At 45.6% G+C, this 26,241-nt stretch overlaps 1 protein-coding gene across 3 annotated transcripts in view; it reads right to left on the bottom strand.

Moving 5' to 3' along the window:
* Positions 1-26,241, bottom strand: part of SPTBN1 (spectrin beta, non-erythrocytic 1) — a 220,764-nt gene that overhangs the window by 60,553 nt on the left and 133,970 nt on the right. For all 3 annotated transcript variants that reach the window (XM_066267134.1, XM_066267135.1, XM_066267136.1), the window contains 2 exons: positions 15,056-15,207; positions 1,519-1,692 (listed from right to left, as the gene is read on the bottom strand). In XM_066267134.1, the coding sequence (XP_066123231.1) occupies positions 1,519-1,692; positions 15,056-15,207 (326 nt within the window). The remainder of the gene's footprint in view (positions 1-1,518; positions 1,693-15,055; positions 15,208-26,241) is intronic.

Genomic DNA, 26,241 nt, shown 5'->3' with positions numbered 1-26,241 from the left:
AGCGTTCCTAAGAAGTCAGATGAGCCTGACCAGGCGGTGGCGCAGTGGATAGAGTGTCGGACTGGGATGCAGAGGACCCAGGTTCGAGACCCCAAGGTCACCAGCTTGAGTGTGGGCTCATCTGTTTTGAGCAAAGCTCACCAGCTTGGACCCAAGGTCGCAGGCTCGAGCAAGGGGTTACTCGGTCTGCTGAAGGCCCGCAATCAAGGCACATATGAGAAAGCAATCAATGAACAACTAAGGTGTCGCAATGAAAAACTGATGACTGATGCTTCTCATCTTTCTCTGTTCCTGTCCGTCTGTCCCTATCTATCCCTCTCTCTGACTCTCTCTCTGTCCCTATTTAAAAAAAAAAAAAAAAGAAAGAAAGAAAAAGAAGTCAGATGACCAGCCAGGCTGGGAGCCACCCATGCAAGGAGTTCCTTTGCTGGGCTCAGCCCCACCCCTCCTCCCACACACGCACCTAGAACACTCTTAACTGGAGCCCAATCCCGGGGAGAGGAGAAGGAAAAGGATTGGTTACAGAGTGACCTCAGAGTTTTAATAAGAATACAAAGACAGATCTAATTTGACATCTGTTTTTGCCCTTTTTGGGTGAGATTTTCATTTACCCAGAAAAATCAATCAGACTTTATCAAAGGAGGAGAGCAGGAAGGAAGGGCGCAGGGAATACAGCCAGGGGGACATAGGCCTGTTAGGACATTTGTTTGCAGAGTAACCTGACGCTATGGTAAGAACTGTTTCCTGCATTTCAATGTTCAAGTGAAAAGCATAAGCATGAAGCCTTCTCCTGGAGAAAGACCAGTAATCAGACCCGGGGTGCTTCACAGTCCCGAGAAGCTTTGTTGTCTCCTGGCGGGCCAGAACCACGTGCTGCAGCCCTGCCTGGCCGGCCCTCAATCCTGGGCAAGGCTCCTCCCTTGCCTCAGAGAAGGAAATGAACAAGGTGACCTTGAGAGTGTCTTAGGGCTCAGAGTACTTCTATACTTAGAGCCTTCTTCCCCAATACCAAAAACCCATAACATGGTTATCAATTCACACAAGCCTAAGGCTTTCTGCACATTCCTCACCTCCAAAGGAGAACAAGAAGGTGAAAAGGGAGCCCATACTTGTGTCACAATCCTAAACAACTTCTCCTAAAAATATTCTATGTTACTTGCCACAATCTAGTGACATTCAGACAGCCTGGTGCCGGTAACTGAGCATCAACCACATCTTACACCTTTGCTGCTGAAAGCCGAGCGGCAGACACCAGGCGGCAGAGCAGGTACCAGTAAAGTGGGTGGGTTGGGATGCAGCCCAGAACCCCCTTTTCTGACAGGAGAGCCAAGACGTTCAGGGACCCGCAAAACTGAGGGAGGATGCAGCAGCTGTGCCTGCAGAACAGCTGGATGTGACACACAGCCCTGCACACCTGACTCATGCCGTTTTAACCGGGTCTCTCTGGACAGGGAGACCAGCTTTACAAGGATGCTCGTACCTGAGAGGAAGCCAGATCCTCCTGGCCCAACCCCTTACCTGGAAGCGCAGGATGATGGTCCAGATGAGGCCGAGGGTCAGCCGGTGGTTCCCATCCACGATGTCATGCGACCCCATGTTCTCAAGATGGACTCTCTGCTCCTTCAGGAACTGAAGGGCCTTGTCCACGTTCTCCAGACAGTGGATGCGCATTCGTCCCTTGGTGGGTTTAGGCTAGAAATGGATGAACAGAAGGTGGAAACAGATCATCCGATTGGGCAGAGACAAGCCCAGAGCTACTGCCCAGTGCTCAAGCTGCCCGTTCATTCCATGCTCTCCTACCCAAACCAAAACATAAAAACCACGTGTGCTCATTCAGTCCAAGGACAGTGTTTATCTAACAGCCTCAGAAGAGAAAGTTCACTTAAGAAATGGTAACCTAAAAGTGAGACTAAGAGACATTGATAAGAGTGCGGTGGTTACGGAGGGAGGGGGGAAAGGGAGAGGGAAAGGGGGAGGGGGAGGGGCACAAAGAAAACTAGATAGAAGGTGACAGAGGACAATCTGACTTTGGGTGATGAGTATGCAACATAATTGAAAGACAAGATAACCTGGACTTGTTGATCTTTGAATATATGTATCCTGATTTATTGATGTCACCCCATTAAAAAAATAAAATTATTAAAAAAAAAAAAAGAAATGGTAACCGATCACTCTTCAAAGGTTTGTTTAATCATGGAGGCTACACAATTTACAAATGCACAGAGAAACTGGATGTTTAGAAGAAAATGAACCCAATTCTTACAGAGAGCTACTGCCACCACACACAGTCTTCTGCAGATGCATGGCAAGACAGCTCTAAGGATTCTTTGGCTGCTTTAAACTAAAATTAGGTTTGCCACCTGCTGGTTTGGGTAATTTCCTAAGAGTGACTCAAAATAGAAGAAGGGGACCCACACCAGATCAGGAGAATTAGTTGGTTTTGGACAGACAGGGTCCAAGCTGGTTTTGGGAATTGTAAAGCCAGCAGCAGCGGCCACCATCACAGCCGCCTGGCCCGTGTGGGTTCCCATTTGATTCAGACAGATGGTAATGAAACAACAGAGCCAAGAACTGGTGGGTCATTACCTTTATTTCTAGCCTCACACTCGGCAAGCGAGTAAATACACACAGTGGGGAAAAACACTTCCCTTTCCATTCAGGGCTCCCCAAACCACTGACTCATCAGAGTTTTCCTAGAATCAAAGGCCCTCACCAGTTCAGTGAAGCTTACAAAGCCCATCACCTCTGTTCCCCTTCAGCATGCCTCCATCTTGTTGCTTTCTCTCCAGTCACCACGTGGCCCGGTGGCCTCTCTACCTGCAACAATGTGGTCTCCTCCAAAATGGCCTCCTGGCTACTCCTTTTAAAACTTTTCATTCGCTGTGAAAGCCCTCCTCCAGCACACATGAGCATAACAAAGCTCCTTCCCAAGCATGAAAGGTAATTAGTCCTTTCACTTGGGCAGGAGCCATTTTTAACAATAAAAGTGAGCAAAGCCAGAAAATACAGATTTTGCAAACTTATTTGCTCAACAGGAATAAAGGGCGTGACTCACTAAAAAGTAAGGATAAAGGGAAAAAATGATAGTCTAATTTGAATACTCCAAATGTCTCTTCCTTTTACCCAGTTATATCAAAATGCAAGAGGTCCTTTGAAGGTAAAATATTTTCACTAAAGCCAATGAAACACACACAGACAAAATGCTCAATGGGTCTCAATCACCTAGACTAGTGTTTTTCAACCTAATGTTGTATGTATGACCCAATGATTACAGACTCTATAATCTTCATACAACATCAGGGTGGTTTAATCTTGTGGACCAACATGGAATTTCTGTGGCCTGGTAGCTGAAAACCACTGATCTAGACTGTTGAGAGCAAGCTCAAACTCTCCCCAGCCTGGCTCCCCACCCCCAGCCCCCACTATCTCCCATCACTTCCCCCAGCAGAGGCTGCACCTCTGGCTGATGCACTGTTTCTTCCAGCCAGAAGAATGCACTTGGCCTGGCTGACCTGGTGGCTGCTGTCCTACCTACCCAACATCTGTTCGGCAATCACACTGTAACCCATCCACTTTTCAAGGCTTAAATCAAGGCACACCTTTCCTTTTCCAAGACATTTCCAACCACTCCAGTTCTCATAGGCCTCCCTTTTCTAACTACTCTGTACATTTATGGTCTGGACCACAGAGTTCAGGAACTAATCATAATCTATCTTGCATTTCTGCTGTTGTTTCACACACTCCTCTATTACTTCCAACTAGACTTCTGGCTTCTTGAGGGCGGGAACACTGCTTTATAATTGTGCTATATTCTCAGTGGCTTCTGGTTTGGTTCAGAGCACAAAGGCCCGTGCGCAGAGGACCGAATGCAGATGGACTGGGCATGGTGTGTGTTATATGTAGGAGCTGGCCGCACATAAAAATGCAACCAGGTGTGCAACAACGTGGCACACCAGGGCAGGGCAGCAGCCACTCCTACGTAATGTCTTGCCTGTTTCCCACCTTCCTTCTGTAGTTGAGACCCTCAGATCTTTGTTAGATGAAAAACATGAGGGGAAGATGACTTGGTAACAAGTAATCATTTTAAGCATCCAGTCTCAAATTATGTCATTTTTTCCCCTTGACTTTCTCTTCTACAAAAAACTAACAAGCAGAGAAGAACATGCTTAGACCCTGAGGAAAGATGATTTACAAGTATAGGCCTTGCCACAAGTGACAGATTCTATTTTCAGATAAGAGCAATGGAAAAAGAAATTTCTCTAAAGTCAAGTTTTTCACACTATTATGATAGCTTTCATTACACACAACCCCATTCCCTCCAAAAAGGCATTTTCTTTCAGAAACTTCACAATTAATTTATTTCAGACAAGTGGAAAATGCAAGGATCTGTTATATATGTTAGGTCAATTAATGACATTACATCAAAATAGGACGGCTCAATCACCAGTTCTGTGGCCGATTCTAGAGATGTGGTTTGAGGCTGACATTAGTGCCCCAATGGCCTCCTCAGTCAGCCACAGCAGCGGGCATCTGTGCTCCTCTCCTCAGAGGGAGAGATGTGCATGCCATCAGGGATGTCTCTGTTGGGGTGGGGAGCCCCCCAGGTAAGAAGTCGCACAACTCTGCATCTGGTCTTGTGTGCAATTTTAGTTCCTCTCACCTTCTCTGACCTGCGGTCATTTCTCACAGCCAACAATGTGAAAATTCACAGCGGCCCCTGGTTAAAACCTTGTTCCAAGTTGAAGGATGGGGTTAACTGCCTCTAAGAAGGTGTGTGAGTTCTGACACATGGGTCCTGACATTTCTCTGCTATCCAAGATCTTTTTCTCTAATCTCTCTTCAACAAAGGTACATGTGACTACCAGCCTGGTGGGACAGTGGTCCACCTCCACATGCTGTTTCAATCACAAAGAAAGTCTGTTCAAGCCAGAACTGCAGAGCAAGGAAGACAGAGCAGTCTTATACCTGTTGCAGGTGTCTAATTCTATGAGGGCAGAAAAGGCTATTTCCTATTTGAGGGTGAGAGGAATGGTGTGGACAGAATTATAGAAGGAGCTTGGGAGGGGAGAACAAAGAACAGATGGGGGCTGTCAGTATCTTCCGAGCTCCACCAGGCAGAGTTCAGTCTTTTTCTTGAAAAACTTGATCCCAAATACACACGAGACATTCAAGCCTCTACAATCTCTCTCTACAAAACCTCAGTGGGAAGTGTGCACATTCCCACGTGAATGAACATGGGGTGCAAGGGTGTGGGTGGGGAAGGATGTGATGGGATTGCACTTTTCCATGGGATGGAGAAGTCTAGTGCCACATGCAAGGGACCCCAGGGTGATGATGATTGGCCACGTGAGATGAACTAAGGATGGGTCACCACACATCTAAATGCAACTCCCGTCCCTAGCAAGCACCAGCCATCAGCCCACTAAAAGGAAGGAACTAAAATAAAATGGCAGACAAACCTCTTTAGGTAAATGATCAGGCTAACAAAGAATCCACTAATTTCCAAAAGCCAGAAGAAACGAAAAACTTTCAGAAGACCCCCCACACACAACCCTTTTGGTAATTCTCCTCCAAATCAAACCAAGACAGGGAGTGGGCCAGAAGAGGATATTTTACTTTTCTCTAAGTTACTGGTTAAAAAACAAACAAACAAAACTTTCCTACTGCTCCTAGCCTTTACAGCTTTAAAATATCAAACACGAGCAAACCAGATATACACAATATGTATACTTTTGATGGGCAATTCAGTGGAGAAGGTAATGATCTGTGTTAAAATGATTCTGATGTTAAAATGTTCACATTCAAGTTATAATTTCCCTACTTTCTAGCAAATCGGTGCCTTACTTTTCAGTTGCTTACCCATAAAATGAGGACATTAATAATTATCTCAAAGGGCTGCCATATAAATGAGTCAGTAAACTAATCATTACGGGGTTCTCAATCCCACAAAATGTCTCTACCAGCAAAAGACTCCGCAAGTATTTTTCGCCCAACAATTAATTCTACTTAAAAAGGGGGACTCTCCCCTCTCCCTGTGCCACTTGGGCTTCAAACTGTTTATAAATAATATGCCTCTCGTAGACAACACAACTATCCCACTCAACAGAACTCTCCCAGTAAGAGCCAGAGAAGTTGATAAACACCAACTGAAAGGTAAATTTAAGCCTGACCAGGCGGTGGCGCAGTGGATGGAGCGTTGAACTGGGATGCGGAGGGCTCAGGTTCAAGACCCCGAGGTTGCCAGCTTGAGCGTGGGCTCATCTGGTTTGAGCAAAGGTTATCAGCTTGAACCCAAGGTTGCTGGCTCAAGCAAAAAGGGTTGCTCGGGCCCACGGTCAAGGCACATATGAGAAAGCAATCAATAAACAACTAAGGTGTTGCAACGAAAAACTAATGATTGATAGTTCTCATCTTTCTGTTCCTGTCTGTCTGTCCTTGTCTATCCCTCTCTCTGACTCTCTCTCTGTCTCGGAAAAAAATTAAAAAAAAAAAAAAAAAAAAAAATATTAAAAAAAAAAGAAAGGTAAATTTAAAACGAGAGGCAAGTGGGCCCCAAAATAGTGATGATATTCTTACTCTAATCCTAATACCCTAAATTAAACTCTGGGCCAGAATGGAAAGAAAGGGTGGTAGAGAAGAATATGGCTGTCCCAAGGAAGGGAGAAGATGTGGAAATACCTAAACCATAATACTTGGGGTTTATATACATACCCTGTTTTCCCGAAAATAAGACCGAGTGCAATTTTTTTCAAGCTTAGAAACAGAAGGCCTCCCCTGAAAATAAGAACTAGTGCATCTTTAGGAGCAAAAATTAATATAAGACACTGTCTTATTTTTAAGGAAACAGGTAGACTTTGTACATGGAAATAGAGTCACAAGAAATTCTTGATGGAATTCAGTTTGGCTGGTTATGCTGATGTTTGTGACGACATGACTACAGTTTACAGCAGGGGCCCCCAAACTTTTCACACAGGGGGCCAGCTCACTGTCCCTCAGACCGTTGGAGGGCCAGACTATAAAAAAAACTATGAACAAATCCCTATGCACACTGCACATATCTTATTTTAAAGTAAAAAAACAAAACAGGAACAAATACAATATTTAAAATAAAGAACAAGTAAATTTAAATCAACAAACTGACCAGTATTTCAATGGGAACTATGCTCCTCTCACTGACCACCAATGAAAGAGGTGCCTCTTCTGGAAGTGCGGTGGGGGCCGGATAAATGGACTCAGGGGCCGCATGCGGCCCGCGGGCCGTAGTTTGGGGACCCCTGGTTTACAGTGTTAGTAAATGTTGATTTTTTTGTTCAATAATAAATGTGAATTCTTGTTCATGTAAAAATAAGACATCCCCTGAAAATAAGACCTAGCGCTTCTTTAGGAGCAAAAATTAATATAAGACACCGTCTTATTTTCAGGGAAACACGGCAGGAAGAACTCTGTGATTCAAAGCTGATTGAAAAAACAAATCTAAAAAGCATAATTTTTCAGCTATATTTTAAATATTATTACTGCTCTGTACCTGGTAACTCAAATTAGGCTATTGTGCAGTAGAAGTTATTAAGAGATGTGTAGGCATCTTAGTTGTCCCCAAATCCTTTTCATTCAAAAGAGAAATGGATGGCCCTGGCCGGTTGGCTCAGTGGTAGAGTGTCGGCCTAGCGTGCGGAGGACCTGGGTTCGATTCCTGGCCAGGGCACACAGGAGAAGCGCCCATTTGCTTCTCCACCCCTCTGCCGCGCTTTCCTCTCTGTCTCTCTCTTCCCCTCCCGCAGCCAAGGCTCCAATGGAGCAAAGATGGCCCGGGTGCTGGGGATGGCTCTGTGGCCTCTGCCTCGGGCACTAGAGTGGCTCTGGTCACAACATGGCGACGCCCCGGAGGGGCAGAGCATCGCCCCCTGGTGGGCAGAGCGTCGCCCCCTGGTGGGCGTGCCGGGTGGATCCCGGTCGGGGCGCATGCGGGAGTCTGTCTGACTGTCTCCCTGTTTCCAGCTTCAGAAAAATGAAAAAAAAAAAAAAAAAAGAGAAATGGAAAAGTTAAGGAATTTTCTCAAAATATAAACAATTAATATGGCTTTCCAGAGCGCATCATTTAGTTATTCTTTATTTAATTATTAATATTGCAAATAAAATTCATAGGACATTCAGAAATAAATGTGTCTTGTTAAACATATTTACCAAAGGAGATGAGAATAAAGGTTCAGACAAGATAAAAAATAAAAGAAAAAAAGATGTGCTTTACCACCTCACCACTACTGCCTTTGTAACAGCACTTCCCCACACTTCATCTCAACTGAAGCTCAATCATCCTCAGTGGCCTATTAACCCCTTTAAATCAAAGGAATAAACAAGACATGGTGAGGTTAGATGATTTGCTGGTGGCTCTGTACGAAGGGGGTAAAAGTCACTAAAACTTAAGTATACCAACTCCCAAGCCTTGTATGTTCTGCCGCAGAGGGTTTTAAAGAACAATTCTTGGGTGAGTTAAGGGAGCAATACTTATGGGAAATTAATTTTAGCAAGTGTTGGTGATCTCACAAAGCTATACAGTAAAACACATTGGTCATATAAGTTGCATAGAACCCACAACATTTATAAATTTTTTGCTGCCATTTACTGAGCAACTGTGTTAACCTCTGTTAGGTGGTTATACCTGTAATCATGTTTAATCCTCACAACAATACTGTATAATAATAATTATTGTTGTCATTGTACAGAGAACACACTGTGCAGCTAGTGAGCATGTGGTGGGCCAGGATTCCGAAGCTGTTCCCTTGATACCACCCCAGAACCACAAGTGGTACATGCTTCCACATGAAAGAAAATAGGGACTCGGTTTCCATCTGGCAGACAGTTTAGATTCTTTAGCTATTTTTATATCACTAAACTTCCATCTTCTCAAAAGGAAGGAGAGATAACAACAGAGAACACAATGGAACTGGGGGGAGGGATGCATCTCTCCTTCATAACACTTCCTGAAGCCTTGCACCAAGAGTGGCTAATTCTGCCAAGAGGAGTGTTGCCTGTCTTGCCTCCACTAATTGTCACATTCCTAGTGTGACACAGGTTCGTTCCCCCGGCAACCTGTGCATTTCTGCCCTGTATGTCATTTCTGATGGGGCAGTTTGAAATGTCATTAATGTGGAGACAAAGATCAATACCAATATCAGACTCAAACGTGACTCAGAAATGGGGGGTGGGGCTCTGCAGGCAGGAAGGCGGTTCCTCTGAGGAAATGCCTATTTTTACTGATTCTCCCTTAAATAATTTTAACAAGCTTCCCACACCATGGCCAGTGTTCCTGTGTTTTGCAGGTGCTTTTCTCGTTTCCCCTCCCCAAGGTCCATTCTGGTCCCAAATCTTTACCAACCACTGCTCCATCCCTGACTTTTGCTCCAGACCCACTTCTTTCCAACTCCAAAGAAGGAGTAAAAATTCTAGGGCTAAATAACCACCTCTAGCATCTGCAAACATAATTCTGATTGCTAATTAGAGCAGCTAGTCCAAGCCCTGCCTATGAGAAGCAGTGTGGCCTTGGCCAAATCCGTCCAAGCAGAACCAACGCCCTTAGCGGACCCAAGGCCCTGAGAGAAACAAAGGCACTGGCTGGAGCTGGATGACCCCTTCTTGGTCCATGGCTCTGCCCCAGCTGCCCACCCAGCCTTGAGTTTGGGTCAGTTATATCCTGTGGGCATCAGGATGTGTACAGCTATGGTACAATCACAATAACAGAGTTTTTATCAGGACCTGGAAATAGAATGGAGAACATAAAGGTTTCCTGGAGCTGATCTGGCCTCTAGGAACAGATGAGGAAGACAGAGGGAGGATTCCCAGCAGGGTGTATTAGAAGGCCACTGGGGAACTGGGCCATGCTGTTCCACCCCAGTAACCCCCACTCCCTAAGGATTTTCTCCATGAATGTTCAATACCACCTTGAAACAATGGGGCAACAGCTCTCCAAGGGTTGCAGAGCAGACAGAACACCAGTTCTGGGCAATGGGAATGGCTAGCTCCCAGGTTAAATTCGCCACACACCAGCTGAATGACCCTGCATGCTGCTTACCAAGTTACAGTACCTATGCAGTGAAGGGATCTAACTTAGTGGCCTTTCAAAGTTTCTTCCAGCTATAAAATTGTACAATCCATGTGTAGGAAGATGAAAGACTAGCATGCAAGGTGGATTTTAGCGTGCCTGCTGATCTTATTGTTCAGGTGAAAAAGAAAGGGAGAAAAGACACTAACTGGTCTCAGTACAACAGTGTGACAAACTCTTGCTTATGCTTTTGTCTTTTAATCACAAATCGATTTTCGACACACACACACACACACCCTCTGCTTAATATGGAGGGTAGGATGGGAAGCACTAATTTCCAAGATCTCCTCTAATTAATGATATATAGCCAAACTAATTTCACATTAAGTCCCCAAACACCCACTCTGAGCTTTAAGAAGAGTAGAAACAATTCTTGCCCAATTAAAATGAATGACGGAACAACATACTGTGTTCCATGAACTCCTGCCTGTCTGCTCACTGGTTGGGACCTACTCCTGAGGAGCATCTATCTTCCCCTTTAGCAGGGCTCACCGGGATAGGAGGGACTCACAGACAGGACAGTGGGCTGGAGTCCAAGTTTTACTACCTACCTAGCAGCACTGCCTTGGGCAAGACCCTTGGTCCCTCAGCTCTGGTTTTTTTAATGAAACATTAATTATCCACTTCATTAAACTATGATAACTAAATGAGCTAATGTGAGTGACAGTAAGAACTAAAAGCTATACACACTAAAGTCACCATTCATTGCTTCTTCCAAAAACACTGCAATTCAGCCAGGCTGTCTTCCCTACTCCAGTTCCCTGCAGATGCCAACCCCCAAATGCTCTCTGCACTCGCCTCACAGCTGACCCTCAGCCGTATATGCTCTGCTATCCACACCTGGACCTCTCCTCCTGGATCCCACTGGAACCCACCCACTTACTAGGGTTTCCTGACACTCCATCTGGAAGGCCTGTTCCCTTTCTGAACTCTATTCTTTTGGTGCTTTACAATATGGTACCCACTACTATTAATTCACCTTGCACATCTGTGCCATTAGACCAGAATTCAACAGGAGCATTTTTTTTGGTGGCTGGTTATTTAGAACAACAACAACAACAAAAAACAACAACAACTGTCCCATACAAATGATACTACAAACAGGCAGGTTCTGTGGCCAGCCCACAAAACAGTTTCAACAACAATACAGACTAGTATGGTTCTCCTAACAAAGGCTTTATATGAAACTCAGAGCAGTTCAATGTGGGATTTAAAGCTTAACACATCTAAGTAAATCTACCTTTTCCAACTAGCTCAGCCTGTTTTGGAATTAACGGTGGCAAAAACAATACAAAACAAAACCCCTAAAACCAAACCAAAACAAAAAAGTTTCCCTTTTTTCTTCTTTGAAGCTGATTAACAAAGAAGACAGAATATCAGGAAAACAACAGGCAAGCAGAAACCAGTGATACCTGCAATTGGAAAGAGCAAGGGCTAGAGGCAGGGCAGAGATAGATGTTTAGAAAAGCCTTGTTCTCTTTCAGCCAGAGGCCAGGGCTCAGTCTGGCAGGAGAAAGGCCGACAACTCACCTTCTCACGAAGGACCATTCTCCACTGTGGAGGCCCACAGAGGGAAGGGAAAAGGCACGGGCAAGCTTGGAACCTGGGTTCTGTTACGACTGTGGGCTCCACACTTCATCACCAACGCCCAGGCCTGACGGCATTATGCCAGAGGCCCTGCTCCCTCCAAATGGCAGTGTTGCTGTGGGACAAACTTTCACTCCTCGAGTCCTGCTCTAGTCTGGCCCTGGGGTGACAAAGTGACCCGCACAGGTTCTGTGCTTGCCATTTTTATCTACTCAGTTGAGGCTAAAGTCAAGGATGGGTCTATACTTTTTAGGGAATTTTTTTTATTATTTTATTTTATTTTTTTATTCATTTTACAGAGGAGAGGGAGAGACGGGGGAGCTGGAAGCATCAACTCCCATATGTGCCTTGACCAGGCAAGCCCAGGGTTTCGAACCGGCGACCTCAGCATTTCCAGGTCGATGCTTTATCCACTGCGCCACCACAGGTCAGGCACTTTTTAGGGAATTTTAAAGCAAGGCCTTTATGAAGAGTTATAGTGCATAGTCATTTCAGAGTAAGATATTGAAAAGAAATGTGTGTTGGTTTTTTTTTATTTTTATCATCAACCCAATCCCATTAAGCAATGGCTTCCTGGCTCAGCCTCAGTTTCCTCATTGCTCCATAAGCCAGTATAACTGAGGTAAAGGAAGGGATACTTCTAGACATGGATCCTGCTCAAGCCAGGACCAGAGACGGGGATCTCTGCCCTCTGATGTTCCCCAGTACATCAGAATCCAGTGTCCTGACAGCCTAAATGCCTACCTGCAACCTGTTCAAATTTTACTGAGTCAAAATGCTGGGGGGGTTAGGATGAAACTGTCTGGATCAGTAAATTAATGTTTCTTTGAACTTTGCTCAGTAAAAATCAGGTGCATTTCCTATTCTGTAAAGAGGGATGAACTTGCTCCAAGAATCTATTAATAAAGTAAATTTATATACTCTGGGCCCTCAAACATTTACCCACTGCCTACTACCAAGCTGGTGGTTAAGTGCGGAGGCTGAGCTGCCGACTGACACAGCGCTCCAGATGGAGTGCAAATGTTTATGTTACCCAGCGTTCTGGATCATTGGTGCAGAAAGCCCAGTGCTGACTGAATGTTATCTGATGATACTCACTTAGCTGTGGACATTAATTTACCCGGACCTGAAGCTCTAACCACGTCGTTAGTTTTGTAACCTGAATATGCAAGCATCCTTTGGGGCAAGCCCTCAGAGGTCCTGGCCGACAGGGGGTCTCTACCTTGAGTCCCTGGCAGCCTCTGCAGCCAACAGCAGAGAGTGGTTTGTGTCCCTTCCTGAAAGCTCCATGAACCAAATCAACCACAGGGCTAAACAGGCTGAAAATCTCCCGTCCAAGTGAACAAGAGCTTTAGCTCACTCTATCTATGGTATCCTTATTTTTGGAATAAAAAGATTAATCGGACTGCCCAACCTATAATCAGGGTCGGCTGCGAGGAATGGATAATAAAAGAAGTAAAAATACTTGGGGTTTTTACAAAGCAGTATGTCACTGCCAAATACAATTTTTGGCACCAGCTGCTGGAGAGGCTGAAGATGGTACAAGCTTACGGTCTTCCCCATCCACTCTCCTTAGGTTGATGGGTTATGAAAAAGAAAAAGAATTCTTGCCAGCAGCAAATCAAGAGAGGAGTGGGGAGTATCCGCACATAACTAAGAATTATGCTCTGCTGGTTGCTTTTTTCTCCTGTGAATATTTTTGTTGCCCTGTTCAGAAAATAAAAAAAGGAGGCAATGGACTTGATCCTATTTATTATGTAGACATTACCAAGGACACAACCTTCTTGGTGTAAAAAAATTATAGACCTTCAGAGGTGAACAATTTACTCTCTACAGGAACAAAAATACAAACTAATTTCTATCTATGTGACCTTTATTATTATTATTTTTTAGCTACTTTCAAATCATCATCCTAAAAAAAAGAAAATCAATAAACAATTGTACTAGGTTAGCCATTAACAGAGGAAAAAAGGCTGAGAGGTAGGGGGAAAAGTCTGGTTACAAAAATATATTTAAAGGTGGATATTACAATAAATTCTAGCATAGGCTCTCAAAGACTCACTTCAAAAAATATATCAAAATGCAGTCAATGACTGATATTTGCCCTCTCCACGCAGGCGCCTGGCCCACTCTCACCCTTCAAACCACCTTCAGGCAGCCATCACAGTCTCAGGCAGAAGCCTCCTTTATTCATCTAGTTTGTCTGGTGTGGCCCACAAATTCCCTAAGAGAATGAGACACCACCACCTGCATGCAGGGGGAACAAAGACCACAGACAAGACTAAAGATGGGGCTTTACCCTCCTTTAGAGGACCCTGTTCCTGAATGAAGGGGCTGGAAGAAAGAAAACTCTTCTTCCAAGCTCAATGAGGCCATTCTGTCTGTGGACTAATAACAGGGCAGGGTACAGCCTTAGGTCCTTGCCTGTGGTCAGAGGTGTGTGGGTCCGTCCGCACACAGAGCCATGTGGCTGTCAAGTTACAGGGTGGAGATCAAGTTAAAAATAAGGCTTTCTGGCAGCCCTGCCAACCGCCAGCATATTTTCCTGGTGATGTCACTACAGATGTGGGCCTCTATCCTTGGGCATCAGCTTTTGGCTCGGTCCCACCCACCACCTATGGAACTGCGTGTGCTCTGGTAGAATACAGAATCCATTTCCAAACCAAATGAGACAAAACCTGTTGGGTCAGTTACAGAGACTGGTTTAAGCTTCTTGGGTTTAAGGTTCAGAAACAAGTCACATCAGAGACAGCCGCAATAGCTCTGGGAAACAAAACGGGGGTAAAATTTTCACTGCAGGCTGAAAACTCCCTTGCCCGAAAAGGCACGGGGAATTCATCAGAAGCTCCGAGTTTCCTAGGTGATGACAAAACACCAGCCTCTCCCTCCACCCCCAACAGAAAGTGTGCAGGGAAGCGAAAAAAATCAGACGACAGAATTCAATTCTTGCCACTTTAATATGACAGCTCAAATTTTCCAGAGAATCAATAAAACACAAATTTAAAATTATTCCATGATCTCGTGGGCTACAGATTCATCTTGGAGCCAGCGCCCCAGCCTGGCCCTTCAATTACCAGCACCATACCCTGTTTTAATGGGGCAAACCAGCCAAGGTCTCTCTGACCGAAAGTAGTAACCTCACAAATTCCTAGAACATAGCCACTTTATTACAGGTTCAAGAACATCAACTAGACTCAGAAATGTTTACACAGGAGCTCTCCCCAATGTATTCATCTCACTTTTCAAGGTTCTCCTTTTCAAAACTATCAACCATTAATTATGTAATTTAGCAGGAGGAAAGTCCACCCTAGATTTTTCAAAGACATTTCCCCACCAATGGTGCAAGACATTTAATACCACTGCAACACTTACCAGCCTCTCTCCAGAGAGGACCTCCAGCAGCTTGATGAGCATCCGTCCATCACGAAGGTCAGTGTACAGGTCTGTGATCCGGCAGGACACCCGGGCAAGGTGGGAATTGACCCACTTGGTGAAGGTCTTCTTCTGCACAGCTTCACGCTCATCTGCAAGAGAGGAGAACTTGCTTTATTACCAACCACAGAATGGGCAGCAGAGGCTTTGTGCCAGCAGGGTCATAGGACCCCACCCAAGGGAAGAACAGCAAAACACCTGTATGAAACCTCTACTTAGCTCCTCTTAAACATGATCAACTGTTTGGGAATATAGGAATGTAGGAATGTCCAATCCTCAAACATGTGAGTGCCTCAGCATCACACCAGCAGAGTATCCTGCTCTCATTCATTTCAATTTCTCCCGTTTCTGCTGAACAGGCAACAGGGTACAGAATATGGAAGGATGTGGGGCAGAAAAGCTCAGAAGACATTCAGAAACTGTCTCCTTGTGCAAAGGATTAGGCATCACCGGTAAGATAAATTCACTCAAGACCTTGATCTGCAAAATTTTTACCTGCTAAGCCACAAGCCCCATGAACAACACAGAAATGATAGGGCAGCACATGGTCGAGTTCAAAGAGATCTGGCCAGGCACTGGGAGAGTAGGGCCTGGACCCAGGGTGCTGAGACACTAGATTTACTGTCCCTTTCTATAAGATTGAATGGAAAACTATCACCTCCAAACTTCAACCTCTTGCTGAAAAGGCAACTAACTGTTAGTTTATGCTCTAAAGTGTGGTAGTTGCACATCCAAGTCATCCAGGGAAGAGTATTAAGTTCTTCAAGCTCAGCAGTCAAGTTCTGTCCAATCCAAAGCAAAATCTCTAGACACATCTGCCCAGAACTAGCCCTTCATATCCCATACAAATAGGCTTCCAATCTTCTTGTCTCTGCAGGATGTTCTAAACGCAGGCTGCGGAAGACTTTCAATGGGAGCCAGGGAATGACCCACGAACCTGCTCACTTGTACTTCCTAACTGTTGATTCTACAGCGACCCTTCTGTCAGTTACTCACCCCATTTCCAGTTCCATGAGCATGAACTGGCACCGACGGACCCACGACCTACTCCTTCCAGTGCAAACCCAAACCCACCAAGATGTTTATACATTAATCTACAAAATAAGGAACAGTTTTTCATTATTTCAACACCCTTGGGTGATAACTGAAAGCCACCCTTGCTGACAGGGCACGTAGTGGGTGGCCTGGGAGTACTGGCTTCCCAGGACGGCCAGAGCAGCCCGAGAAGGTGTGCCTGGAAGCATCTGCTAAGGCTCCCATCCACCCCACTGCAGGGAGGGAGGGAGGCAGCGACAACGCGGGATGAGCCTTTCACGTTGCCAACCTGGCAGGTGAGGCAGCCAGGGTCCTCTGCCAAGACAGCTGGCCACCTGCTGCAGCCAGCAGCTCCTCCTGGCCCAGCCTTTCCCTAAAGGAACAGCCCCTCCAGAGGGAAAAGGGGCCTTTCCTTAGGAACAAAGGCCGACCAAAACCAGACAAAGGACAAGCAAGGACAAGACTGAGGGGAACAAGAAAAAGGCAGTGAGGGGCAGGCTGCAGACTGGAGAAGGAGTACCGTGCTAGGTCACACAGAAAGGGGGCATGTATTATTAATCACACAATCATCCTGATGGATGGTAACTGTACGACAGTGACATGGCCAGCTGCCTTTTTTTTTTTTTTGCCTAAGGTTGGTTGTTTTGGAAGAGCAGGTTCAGATCGGAATACACAGACACATTTTCTCCTAAGTATGATTTAGATGTATTTAGGGAAAACTAATTTTTATTTTTTACAGTATCTTTTATGTGCTACACTGGAGTTGCAAATGTCTTTTATGAAGCCCTTGATGGGTATGCTAAGCTGTTATTAAAGGGTTTGGGGCTCAAAGTCACAACCACACCCAGCCTATCAAGGCAACAAGATCAAAATGAAAACCTGCCTGGATTAAGGTATTTCTAAGTAAACAAGCACACTATGTGTTCTGTTCCTCAGCCACTGTCACCCCTTGGGTGACTCTCCTGTTACAGAAACACCTCAGGCTTCTTTCAGGTTCTGAATTAACAGGTTCCTTTATGAGGAGATTTTGAAGATTTGCTTCAAAAGACAGTTAAAGCACTCCCACAGAGCCCTGAAGTTATTGCCCTACCTCCACACCCCTTCCCCATGAGGAGATACAGAGAGGTCACGGGCGGAGCAGAGCGAACTGACTAAAAATAAAACAGGCTGAGCATCTGGGCAAGGAGGGCTCCCCGGCTACTGAGGTCTGCAAACTCCAGGAAGAGGGTAAGAAAGAGAAGTTTTTAAAAATTAAACAAAATGAAAGGAATGAAGGCTTGCTTTCTAGTCCTCTCTCCTGCTTTCCACATTTCTACTCCCCTCAATTTCAGAAGCCGGATCCAGGTAGCACAAGCATGCTAGAAAAAATCACGTAGGGTCCAAGTTCCCCCGGCTCACACCACCACACTGGAAAAGGCATGGAGATTCCATCCAGGGACTGGACCAGAACCAACACTCTTATGACACATGAGGGGCAGGAAACGGGCTCAGCTGGAGACACGAAGCCCAGCCAGCTTAGTGTGTCCTCTTACAATGGATTGCTTGGTGAACAACAAACACTTCTGAAACCGGAAGAGGAAGGGGGAAAAAGCTACTTGGAGACCCAGTTGAGGATGAGGCTGCATGTCCTTGGGGACTCTGACCTTTGTTCCACCCTTCCTGGGAAGGCAGATGACATCACCCTTGCAATCCCAACCCAGCCAGGCTGGGGCAGATTAGGGCGGACGCCTGCCTGAGGAGGAGCAGGAGGCCCTTGGCACAGACAAAGGAAGACAGTCCAGAGGCGTGTTTCCAATCTCAAGCTGCTGTCACTGTGCCCGAGCTATGAAGAGCGGGTGAGAGTAGCAGCAGGAAGAGAAACTACTTCTAGTTCTACAAGTATGAGCAAATCTGGTGACTGAAAAGCTCCGTATTGATTTGGTTAAATCAGTGGTTCTCAACTGGGGGTGATCTTGCTCCCCAGGTAACATGTAGCAATGTCTGGAGACATTTTTGACTGTCATGACGAGGGGTGGGGGGCAGGTGTTATTGTTATCTAGTAGGCAGAAGCCACAGACACTGCTAACCACCCCACAGTACACAGAATAGCCCCCAAAGAATTATCTAGCCCCAAATGTCAGTAGTGCTAGGATGGGTTGAGAAACCCTAGTTTAGACATTCTGGGCTTATACCAACTGGAGTTGGCATTCACAGTGTATCAGACTGCATTTGGCAAAGGAACATCCCGGAGAGGGACAGCTGAATTGGGGTGTTGTTCATTTGTTATTCTCTTTACCCACTCTACCCACATCAAAGGGCTTTCCATCCTGATGGTTTGCATGTTGGCTGATGGCAGAGAAATTCCCCGCCCGCCCTCGAGCCCAATCCCTCCACGAAGGACTTGCTGCTTCCTTGAAAGACAGAGGAGCCTCCACAGAAACAGCAGGGAGAAGCTCGCTGGGGGCTCTGTCTGGGTTGGTGTGACAGCGGACCTTTCAGTCCCCCACACCGTTCCCATTCTCCTTTCACCTTTCCAGGGCCTGTACTGCTGTTAATTGAGCCACATCATGCCTGCATGTCCTCCCAAGCAGCTGGCATGGCAGTGCCTGACGCTGGAGCAGTTTCCTACTCAGTCCTACCCAAAACGTGGTGGGCGGTGTGGCAATGAACAGGCACCTCGCAGGCCTGCTCCCTATGAGTATCTCTCAGCTGTGTTTGTTCCCCCCTCCCAATTATATTCATTTAGAGGGACTCAGCTAGAGGTTGCTCTGGCATGAAATGAGAGGAGGTGAAGTACACATCCGAGCGTCCGACTTGTAACTGCTCATTAACTCAGTTCCTTCTCCTTTCCCCCAGCAAGATGGCACTCATCAGTTCAAACCATGTGAGAAACTTATCAAGGATCACGGAATCATATAATCCCAGGGTAGAACAAGCCTTTAGAAGTCATCTGAATTGCCTTTCTTTCAAAAGAAAAAAAATCCTTCTATACTACTTGGGCCAGCTATTTAAAAAATCCCAAAGAGGGGGGAACTATATATGTGTGGCAGAAAGTTAATAGTTGTATAAAGAGAAAATGACTTGTTCTTTCTCTTTTTATTAAAATAATAATAGCATTCATTGAGCACTTATTATGTCCCAGGTACCAATATATGTGCTTTACAATCCTCATAACTATTCCCTGAGGCAGGAACCAGTAACTCTCTAGGTGGGCTGGCTCTAAAGCCTGGTTCTCAATCACAATGCACTAATGCCTTCAGCACATTAAAAATAAATTAAGCCCTGGCTGGTTGGCTCAGTGGTAGAGCGTCGGCCTGGCGTGCAGGAGTCCCGGGTTCGACTGCCGGCCAGGGCACATAGGAGAAGCTCCCATCTGCTTTTCCATCCTTCCCCCTCTCCTTCCTCTCTGACTCTCTCTTCCCCTCCCGCAGCCGAGGCTCCAGTGGAGCAAAAGATGGCCCAGGTGCTGGGGATGGCTCCTTGGCCTCTGCCCCAGGCGCTAGAGTGGCTCTGGTCGTGACAGAGCGACGCCCCGGATGGGCAGAGCATCGCCCCCTGGTGGGCGTGCCGGATGGATCCTGGTCGGGTGCATGCGGGAGTCTGTCTGACTGCCTCCCCGTTTCCAGCTTCAGAAAAATACAAAAATAAATAAATAAATAAAATAAAAAAAATAAAAAGTTTCAATGGCACAGATATAAAATCACTCACAATCTCACCATCCTAGCCCAAGTCCTGTTTTGTCAAACGGTCTGCCCAGCCCTTGGGTGACTCCAATTGTTGGGATGGTGTCTCCACCAAGAATGAATCTATCTCTGTGGCCTGAGGTGGATGGGGCTCACTTCACCTTTGAAGCTACAGAGAATAGGTCTCTTCACTCCTCCATGTAAAAGGCTTCGGGTTTAAATACCCAACAACCCCTCTTCGCAATGACTGTCACACAGTGAAGTGGGCAGAGGTGATCACATGATGGCCCTATGGACACTAACACCTCTCAACAGCCCGGATATGACAGCACACCCACTGCTTTAAGCCAGGACTAGCAGTGCAGAGATGGAACAGTGGGGAACCGAGAGAAGGACGGCAGACAGAACCCGCTGCCCTCTGTGGGAGGGGCTTGTGAGGCAGTCTCTGTGTCAGTGCATGGGTGGGAGTCAGGAAGGGCCCCCAAGCTCCTCTCAAAACAACTTTCCCACAACACAGATTCTACCCAAATACCTTTGGAACCCTGAGAACCAGAACTGATTCTAAGTGGTTCTAAGATCCAGACAGCTAATTCTTTAGCTCCACAGGCTCAGAGGTGAATTAAGTCAACTGCTTGGAAAATAAGCATTCCTGAGAAGCAGATGAGAAAACCCAACTTCCAGTAAGTGGAAACATCTATGTTAGCACCTATGTCGGCTTCTGATCCCTGGAAGGAATGAATTATAAGTAAAATTCTATTATGCTGTTCTTTCCTAAAACTGGAATTTTTATAAGATGGCATGCCTGTAATAATACCATCATGCATCTGAAATAAAACTTTTAAAAAAGATTTTATTTATTGATTTAGAGAGAGGATATATATAATGACAGGGGGTGGAGCAAGAAGCATCAACTCCTAGTTATTGCTTTTCATATGTGCCTTGACTGTGGAATGACTTATCAATGCTGGAAAACTATTGTGCTTTGATATTTATTTATTACTTTAACTGAAAAAATAAACACTGTTAGCACGAATGAAGCTATAGGATATAGAGATAGCTTTTATGTGTTAACAGGAGGACACTGTATTGTGGAAATGACTGTATGGCATATTTCTGCAACACCCTCTGCACAGCGTGCTAAATACAACCATATTCGCCACATGCCACAGTTCTGGCTATGAAAAGGGGTGGAAGCCAGAGACGAAGGAAAGTTTGAAAGCATGGAACATTTCTGGATGGAAAATAAGGGAAATACAGAAACATTATTTCTCCAAAGACTGAATTTATACCTGACTTAAGAGAGCAAATCTTTAACTTTTCAAATAGTCTGAACCTTTTGGTATAACCCAGGAATATTTTCTATCAGGATCTTTTTCAGCTGTGCTAAGATAAGATAGCCTATCTTAAGTAAGAACTGACAATCATGTACAATTTTTCTTCGTATAGATGCATGGCTACGTTAGGTCTAGATTTAGGTTCATAGTAGGAAAGGAGATATAAGAATGGCAGCTAAGAAAGAATCAAAAGGAGATGAGATGATGAAGCATCATCCCATGAACACACCCACAGGTGGCTAGTTAAATGGACAATACTGTACAGGTAGCTAGTAAGTACTAAACTGCATCTGCAGTTGAGAGTTATTAATAAGCTCCAATATTTACGAAGTGCATACTGTATGCAGAACTATGTCTAAGACAAGAAGTCTAGCTGGGGAAACAAAATGGGAAGTTAAAAAATAAAAGATATTACAAAGGAATACAGATCAGTTGCCAAAAGAATGATTTCAACAGTTTATTTTGGGGTGTTTGGCAGAAAAAGCTCAGTACAATTGGAATGGTGTCAGGCTCCACCCTCCAACAATTACTGGAGTCCCTGCCTTGTGCCTTTCCCATTCTTACCCACCTTAAACATTAGTGCCACACTCATCTGCCCCAAACACTGGTTTTTCTAAGTTACACCACTGTAACCAAAACCTTCAATGGCCTCCAGCCATCACCTACAAGACAGTCCAAATCTCTGAGCCTGGCGGTCAGGGTCCCGAGCAGCCTTTCTTAGGGCACCTGTTTCCCCTGGGATCTTCCCGAAGATACCATCTTTCTGTTCCAACCCAGCGGGTCTTCTTATTCATTCTGTTCTGAGCTCTCACCTTGCACATTCCTTTTCTTTCCCATCTTTGCTGACACTACACTCTTAACTAACCTGGAATGTAATTCTCTTCTCCCACCCTTCTTTTAAAACGTGGGCCAAGATCAGATTTTCTAATAGGCCTTTATGTGATGGGATGTGGGCTCTTGTCTTTTTTAATATGTGTCCTGTGACCTACCCTCTTCAGTGAGCAGTACCTGCCTCCATGGCACTGACTCTCCGTCTGTTAACAGCCTTAGCAACATGCCTGGTAGAGTGGGTGCACAATAAACCTTTCCTGAAGCAATCAGCAAACTTCCAGTTCCCAACAAATAAGCTTTCAATAAATCCCGCTGCTGCTGTTGCTCCACTGAAATTGTTGAGGAAATTTCAAGTCACACAGACAGGCCTTAAGTAGTTAATGTTATCAATGTACAACACTAAAAATCTTTCACAACGGAACTGTCTCTTGCAACAGTTCCTCAATGTCCTACAAGTAATAAAATTGCAATTGTGACAAAAATCTTGTTTTTCTTTTGCTTTGCCTCTGGGTAATTGCCACCACAGACCTATATAGAGCAGAGTGCAGCCGCCAGACACAGAAGGGTGTAATCATTACAGCATTGTTTTAACTTGACCCAAACAGGCCCATAAGTCATAAGACTTAATTTATACTAATTGTAACAATACGTCCATTAAAGTTCAATTCTTGAGTTGTTTTTTTTTAAAAAAAAAGAATTCTAATTTGAAACAAAAGAGTATGGTAGGGTGGAGCTCCTGTATGAGCCTTAGCTTGGCCTTAACTTGAAAAAATAAATAAATCATTTCCATGAGCAACACGCAAAATACACAGAGCAGGAAACAGGCCACTGGCTGTATTGATAACAGAGAATCAAACTGTTATCTTGAGGCAGCAAAAGGAAGGAAACTAATCTTTTGACTGAAGGCCTCCCTGTGCTGAATTAGTCTGGAGGCCTTTCATTTATGTTTGCTGATTTGTATATAAATAGAACTTGAGTTAAAATGCTTTTCATAACAGCTTAACTCACTTCATGGACAAAACACATGTAAACATCTGTTCTAAATGCATGTGTAACAAACATGTAATCCTCTGCTAATACTTAACAGTCTGATATGCAGACTACAGAACAACAATGAACTCTATAACCTTGAACCTACGGTTCACACCAGCGAAGCAGGCCCTGCTGCAGCTTACCAAGGTTCTTTCTTCTGAGTGACACAGTCCCTGCCAACACGGAAGCCAAGGCACTGCAGGAGGTACCTCGGCGTGGAGGCCCACAATAATGGGTCCTGCCTGCCTGTCAAGGTTGTCACTTCACGGGTGAGCCCCTTAAAACTGTAATCCACAGAAAGCCGAGACTGTGGAGGACGCAGCCATTACAGGAGGATGCACTCTGAGAGCACACGGGCTAACTCTTCTAAGATGACAGCTACGAGAACTGGGGTGAGTACACAGTACTGTAAAATGCTAAAGCCACAGGAGTAATGTGCCTTAAAAAAAATGGAACAGGACATTATGAAAAAAACATTAAGAAACCATTCACAAAATCTGCCTGAAAATGAGTGGCACACTTCAAAACTGCCTCATATACAGGAAGTCATATGCTGAGCGTGCTAACCTGCCACTCTCCTCTGCAGGAGAGTCCAGCAGGAACAGCCTGAAACCACAGCCTGGGCCAACAAGGATGAAGGATGAAGTGCATCCCACTCTGCTCCTACGCACTGGTGGATACTGTGTTAGGATCTGCACTAACTTGACCTTGTTTACTAACAAGCCATTAGTTCTAACTAGAGAAGGCACAGAAAAGTTTTGATTATCCACCTGAGGGCATATGGCTAGAAAAGACACAGTCAGGATTAAAACACATATCTGTCTAAACCCTAAAGAATCCCAGCTCGGCCCTGGCCAGTTGGCTCAGTGATAGAGAGTCGGCCTGGCGTGCGGAAGTCCCAGGTTCGATTCCCGGCCAGGGCACACAGGAGAGGCGCCCATCTGCTTCTCCACCCCTCCCCCTCTCCTTCCTCTCTGTCTCTCTCTTCCCCTCCCACAGCCGAGGCTCCAGTGGAGCAAAGATGGCCCGGGCTCTGGGGATGGCTCCTTGGCCTCTGCCCCAGGCGCTAGAGTGGCTCTGGTCGCGGCAGAGCGACGCCCCGGATGGGCAGAGCATCGCCCCCTGGTGGGTGTGCCGGGTGGATCCTGGTCGGGCGCATGCGGGAGTCTGTCTGACTGCCTCCCCATTTCCAGCTTCAGAAAATACAAAAAAAAAAAAAAAAAAAAGAATCCCAGCTCCCACTCACCCACGTCACCATCCCATATGCCTAAGGAAAACAAGATACTACATTTCCAAAACAACAGAAAAAAACCCCACAGCCCAGGCTAGTGGCTAGAGCATTGTCCTGGAGTGCCGAGGCCTGGGTGCCCGCTAGATCCTGGAGTCCTGTTTCAAGCCCCAGCCAAGGCACACAAGAAAAGCAATCAACGGCACAATTTAGTGAAACAATGAGTTGATGCTTCCCCCCCAAAACAAAAACAAAAACAAAAACTCATAGTCACCTATCCCAGGTCAGTACCGTCTTAACTGAAAAGATCAATTTAAAATAGCCAACAGCATTCTTCAACCTTTAACCTGTTTTGGTACAGCCTGGGAGCTCGAACAGTTTTTCCCTTTTGGGTGGGGGAAAGAGGCATTGGAGGAGGATGTGGAGATATGACATATACCCTAAGTAGTCTGCAAAACCTAATATAGACACTATCTGGCTCTTTACAGAAAAAGTTTATCAATTCTTGGTTTAAAATATTTTTATAATGTCATTGGTCCCATATTCCATTTGTTAGCTTCCATTTTCAAATAAAAATCAGCTTAGCAAATATACAGAGTGCTTACTATGAACAAGGCATCATACTAGGGGCCATTTTATTTATTTATTTTTTTTGTATTTTTCTGAAGTTGGAAATGGGGAGGCAGTCAGACAGACTCCCGCATGCGCCCGACCGGCATCCACCTGGCATGCCCACCAGGGGGCAATGCTCTGCCCATCTGGGGCGTCGCTCTGTTGCAACCAGAGCCATTCTAGTGCCTGAGGCAGAGGCCATGGAGCCATCCTGTAAGGCCAGTATCCAGGACTGCCATCACAGCAGCCTGGCCCATGCAGGTTCGCATTGGATTCGGACAGTCGGTAAAGAAACAACGGAGCCAAAAACTGATGGGCCAACATCTTTAATCCTAGCTTGCACCCGGTGGGCAAGTAAAAACACACACTGGGCTCCAAAACCCACTCACATTCAGTGCTCACAAAGCTACTGACTTATCCGAGTTTCCTAGAATCAAAGGTTTCTAGCTCACCAGACTTATTCACCTCTGTTCCCCATCTCCTTCCTTCTCTCTGCATAAACTGCACAAACTGGCTTCTCACTCAACACTCCGCCATCTTGGCTGCTTCTCCTGGCCTCCTCCACGTGGCCTTTCTCTGCTTTCTGATCTCTCCTCTGCTAATCTCAGGAACCAAGAGAGCAAGCTCCCGCTCTGCCCCTATTTTATAGTGTATAAATCCAAACCTTTAATCCAATATACAAAATAGGGAAGTCTCTAATACAAAGTCACTTATCTGGGGCATGATGGGATTGTACCACCCCACATTAAAAAGGGTGGGAAAGGCTTAATCCCAAAACCAAGCCCCAGGCTACAAGAATTCTGCCCGCCCACAGCCCACAGAGACAAACATTAATATCACCTGGGCAACAGCCTCCACGTGGGAAGCGTCATCTTTAACAAAGTGAGCATAATACATTTTATCTGCCCAACACATCCCCAGCGCCCAGACCAACTTTGCTCCAGTGGAGCCTTGGCTGCGGGAGGGGAAGAGAGAGACAGAGAGGAAGGAGAGGGGGAGGAGTGGTGTAAAGCCAGCAGGCACGGCCAGAGCTACCACTATCATAGCAGCCTTCTGGCCCATGCAGGTTCGCATTGGATTCGGACAGTCGGTAAAGAAACCATGGAGCCAAAAACTGGTGGGCCATAGTCTTTAATCTAGCTTGCACCCGGCGGGCAAGTAAAAATACACACTGGGCTCCAAAACCCAGTCACATTCAGTGCTCACAAAGCTACTGATTTATCCGAGTTTCCTAGAATCAAAGGTTTCTAGCTCAACAGCCTTATTCTCCTCAGTTCCCCATTTCCTTCCTTATCCCAGATACAAACTCTGTACAAACTGGCATCTCACTTAGTACTCCGCCATCTTGGCTGCTTTTCCTGGCCTTCTCCACGTGGCCTCCTCCCGCTGCTG

This window comes from Saccopteryx bilineata, chromosome 3 (genome assembly GCF_036850765.1).
Source record: "Saccopteryx bilineata isolate mSacBil1 chromosome 3, mSacBil1_pri_phased_curated, whole genome shotgun sequence".
NCBI lineage: Eukaryota > Metazoa > Chordata > Mammalia > Chiroptera > Emballonuridae > Saccopteryx > Saccopteryx bilineata.
The sequence above is the reverse complement of the archived record's forward strand: the minus strand, read 5'-3'. Positions and strand labels throughout refer to the sequence as shown.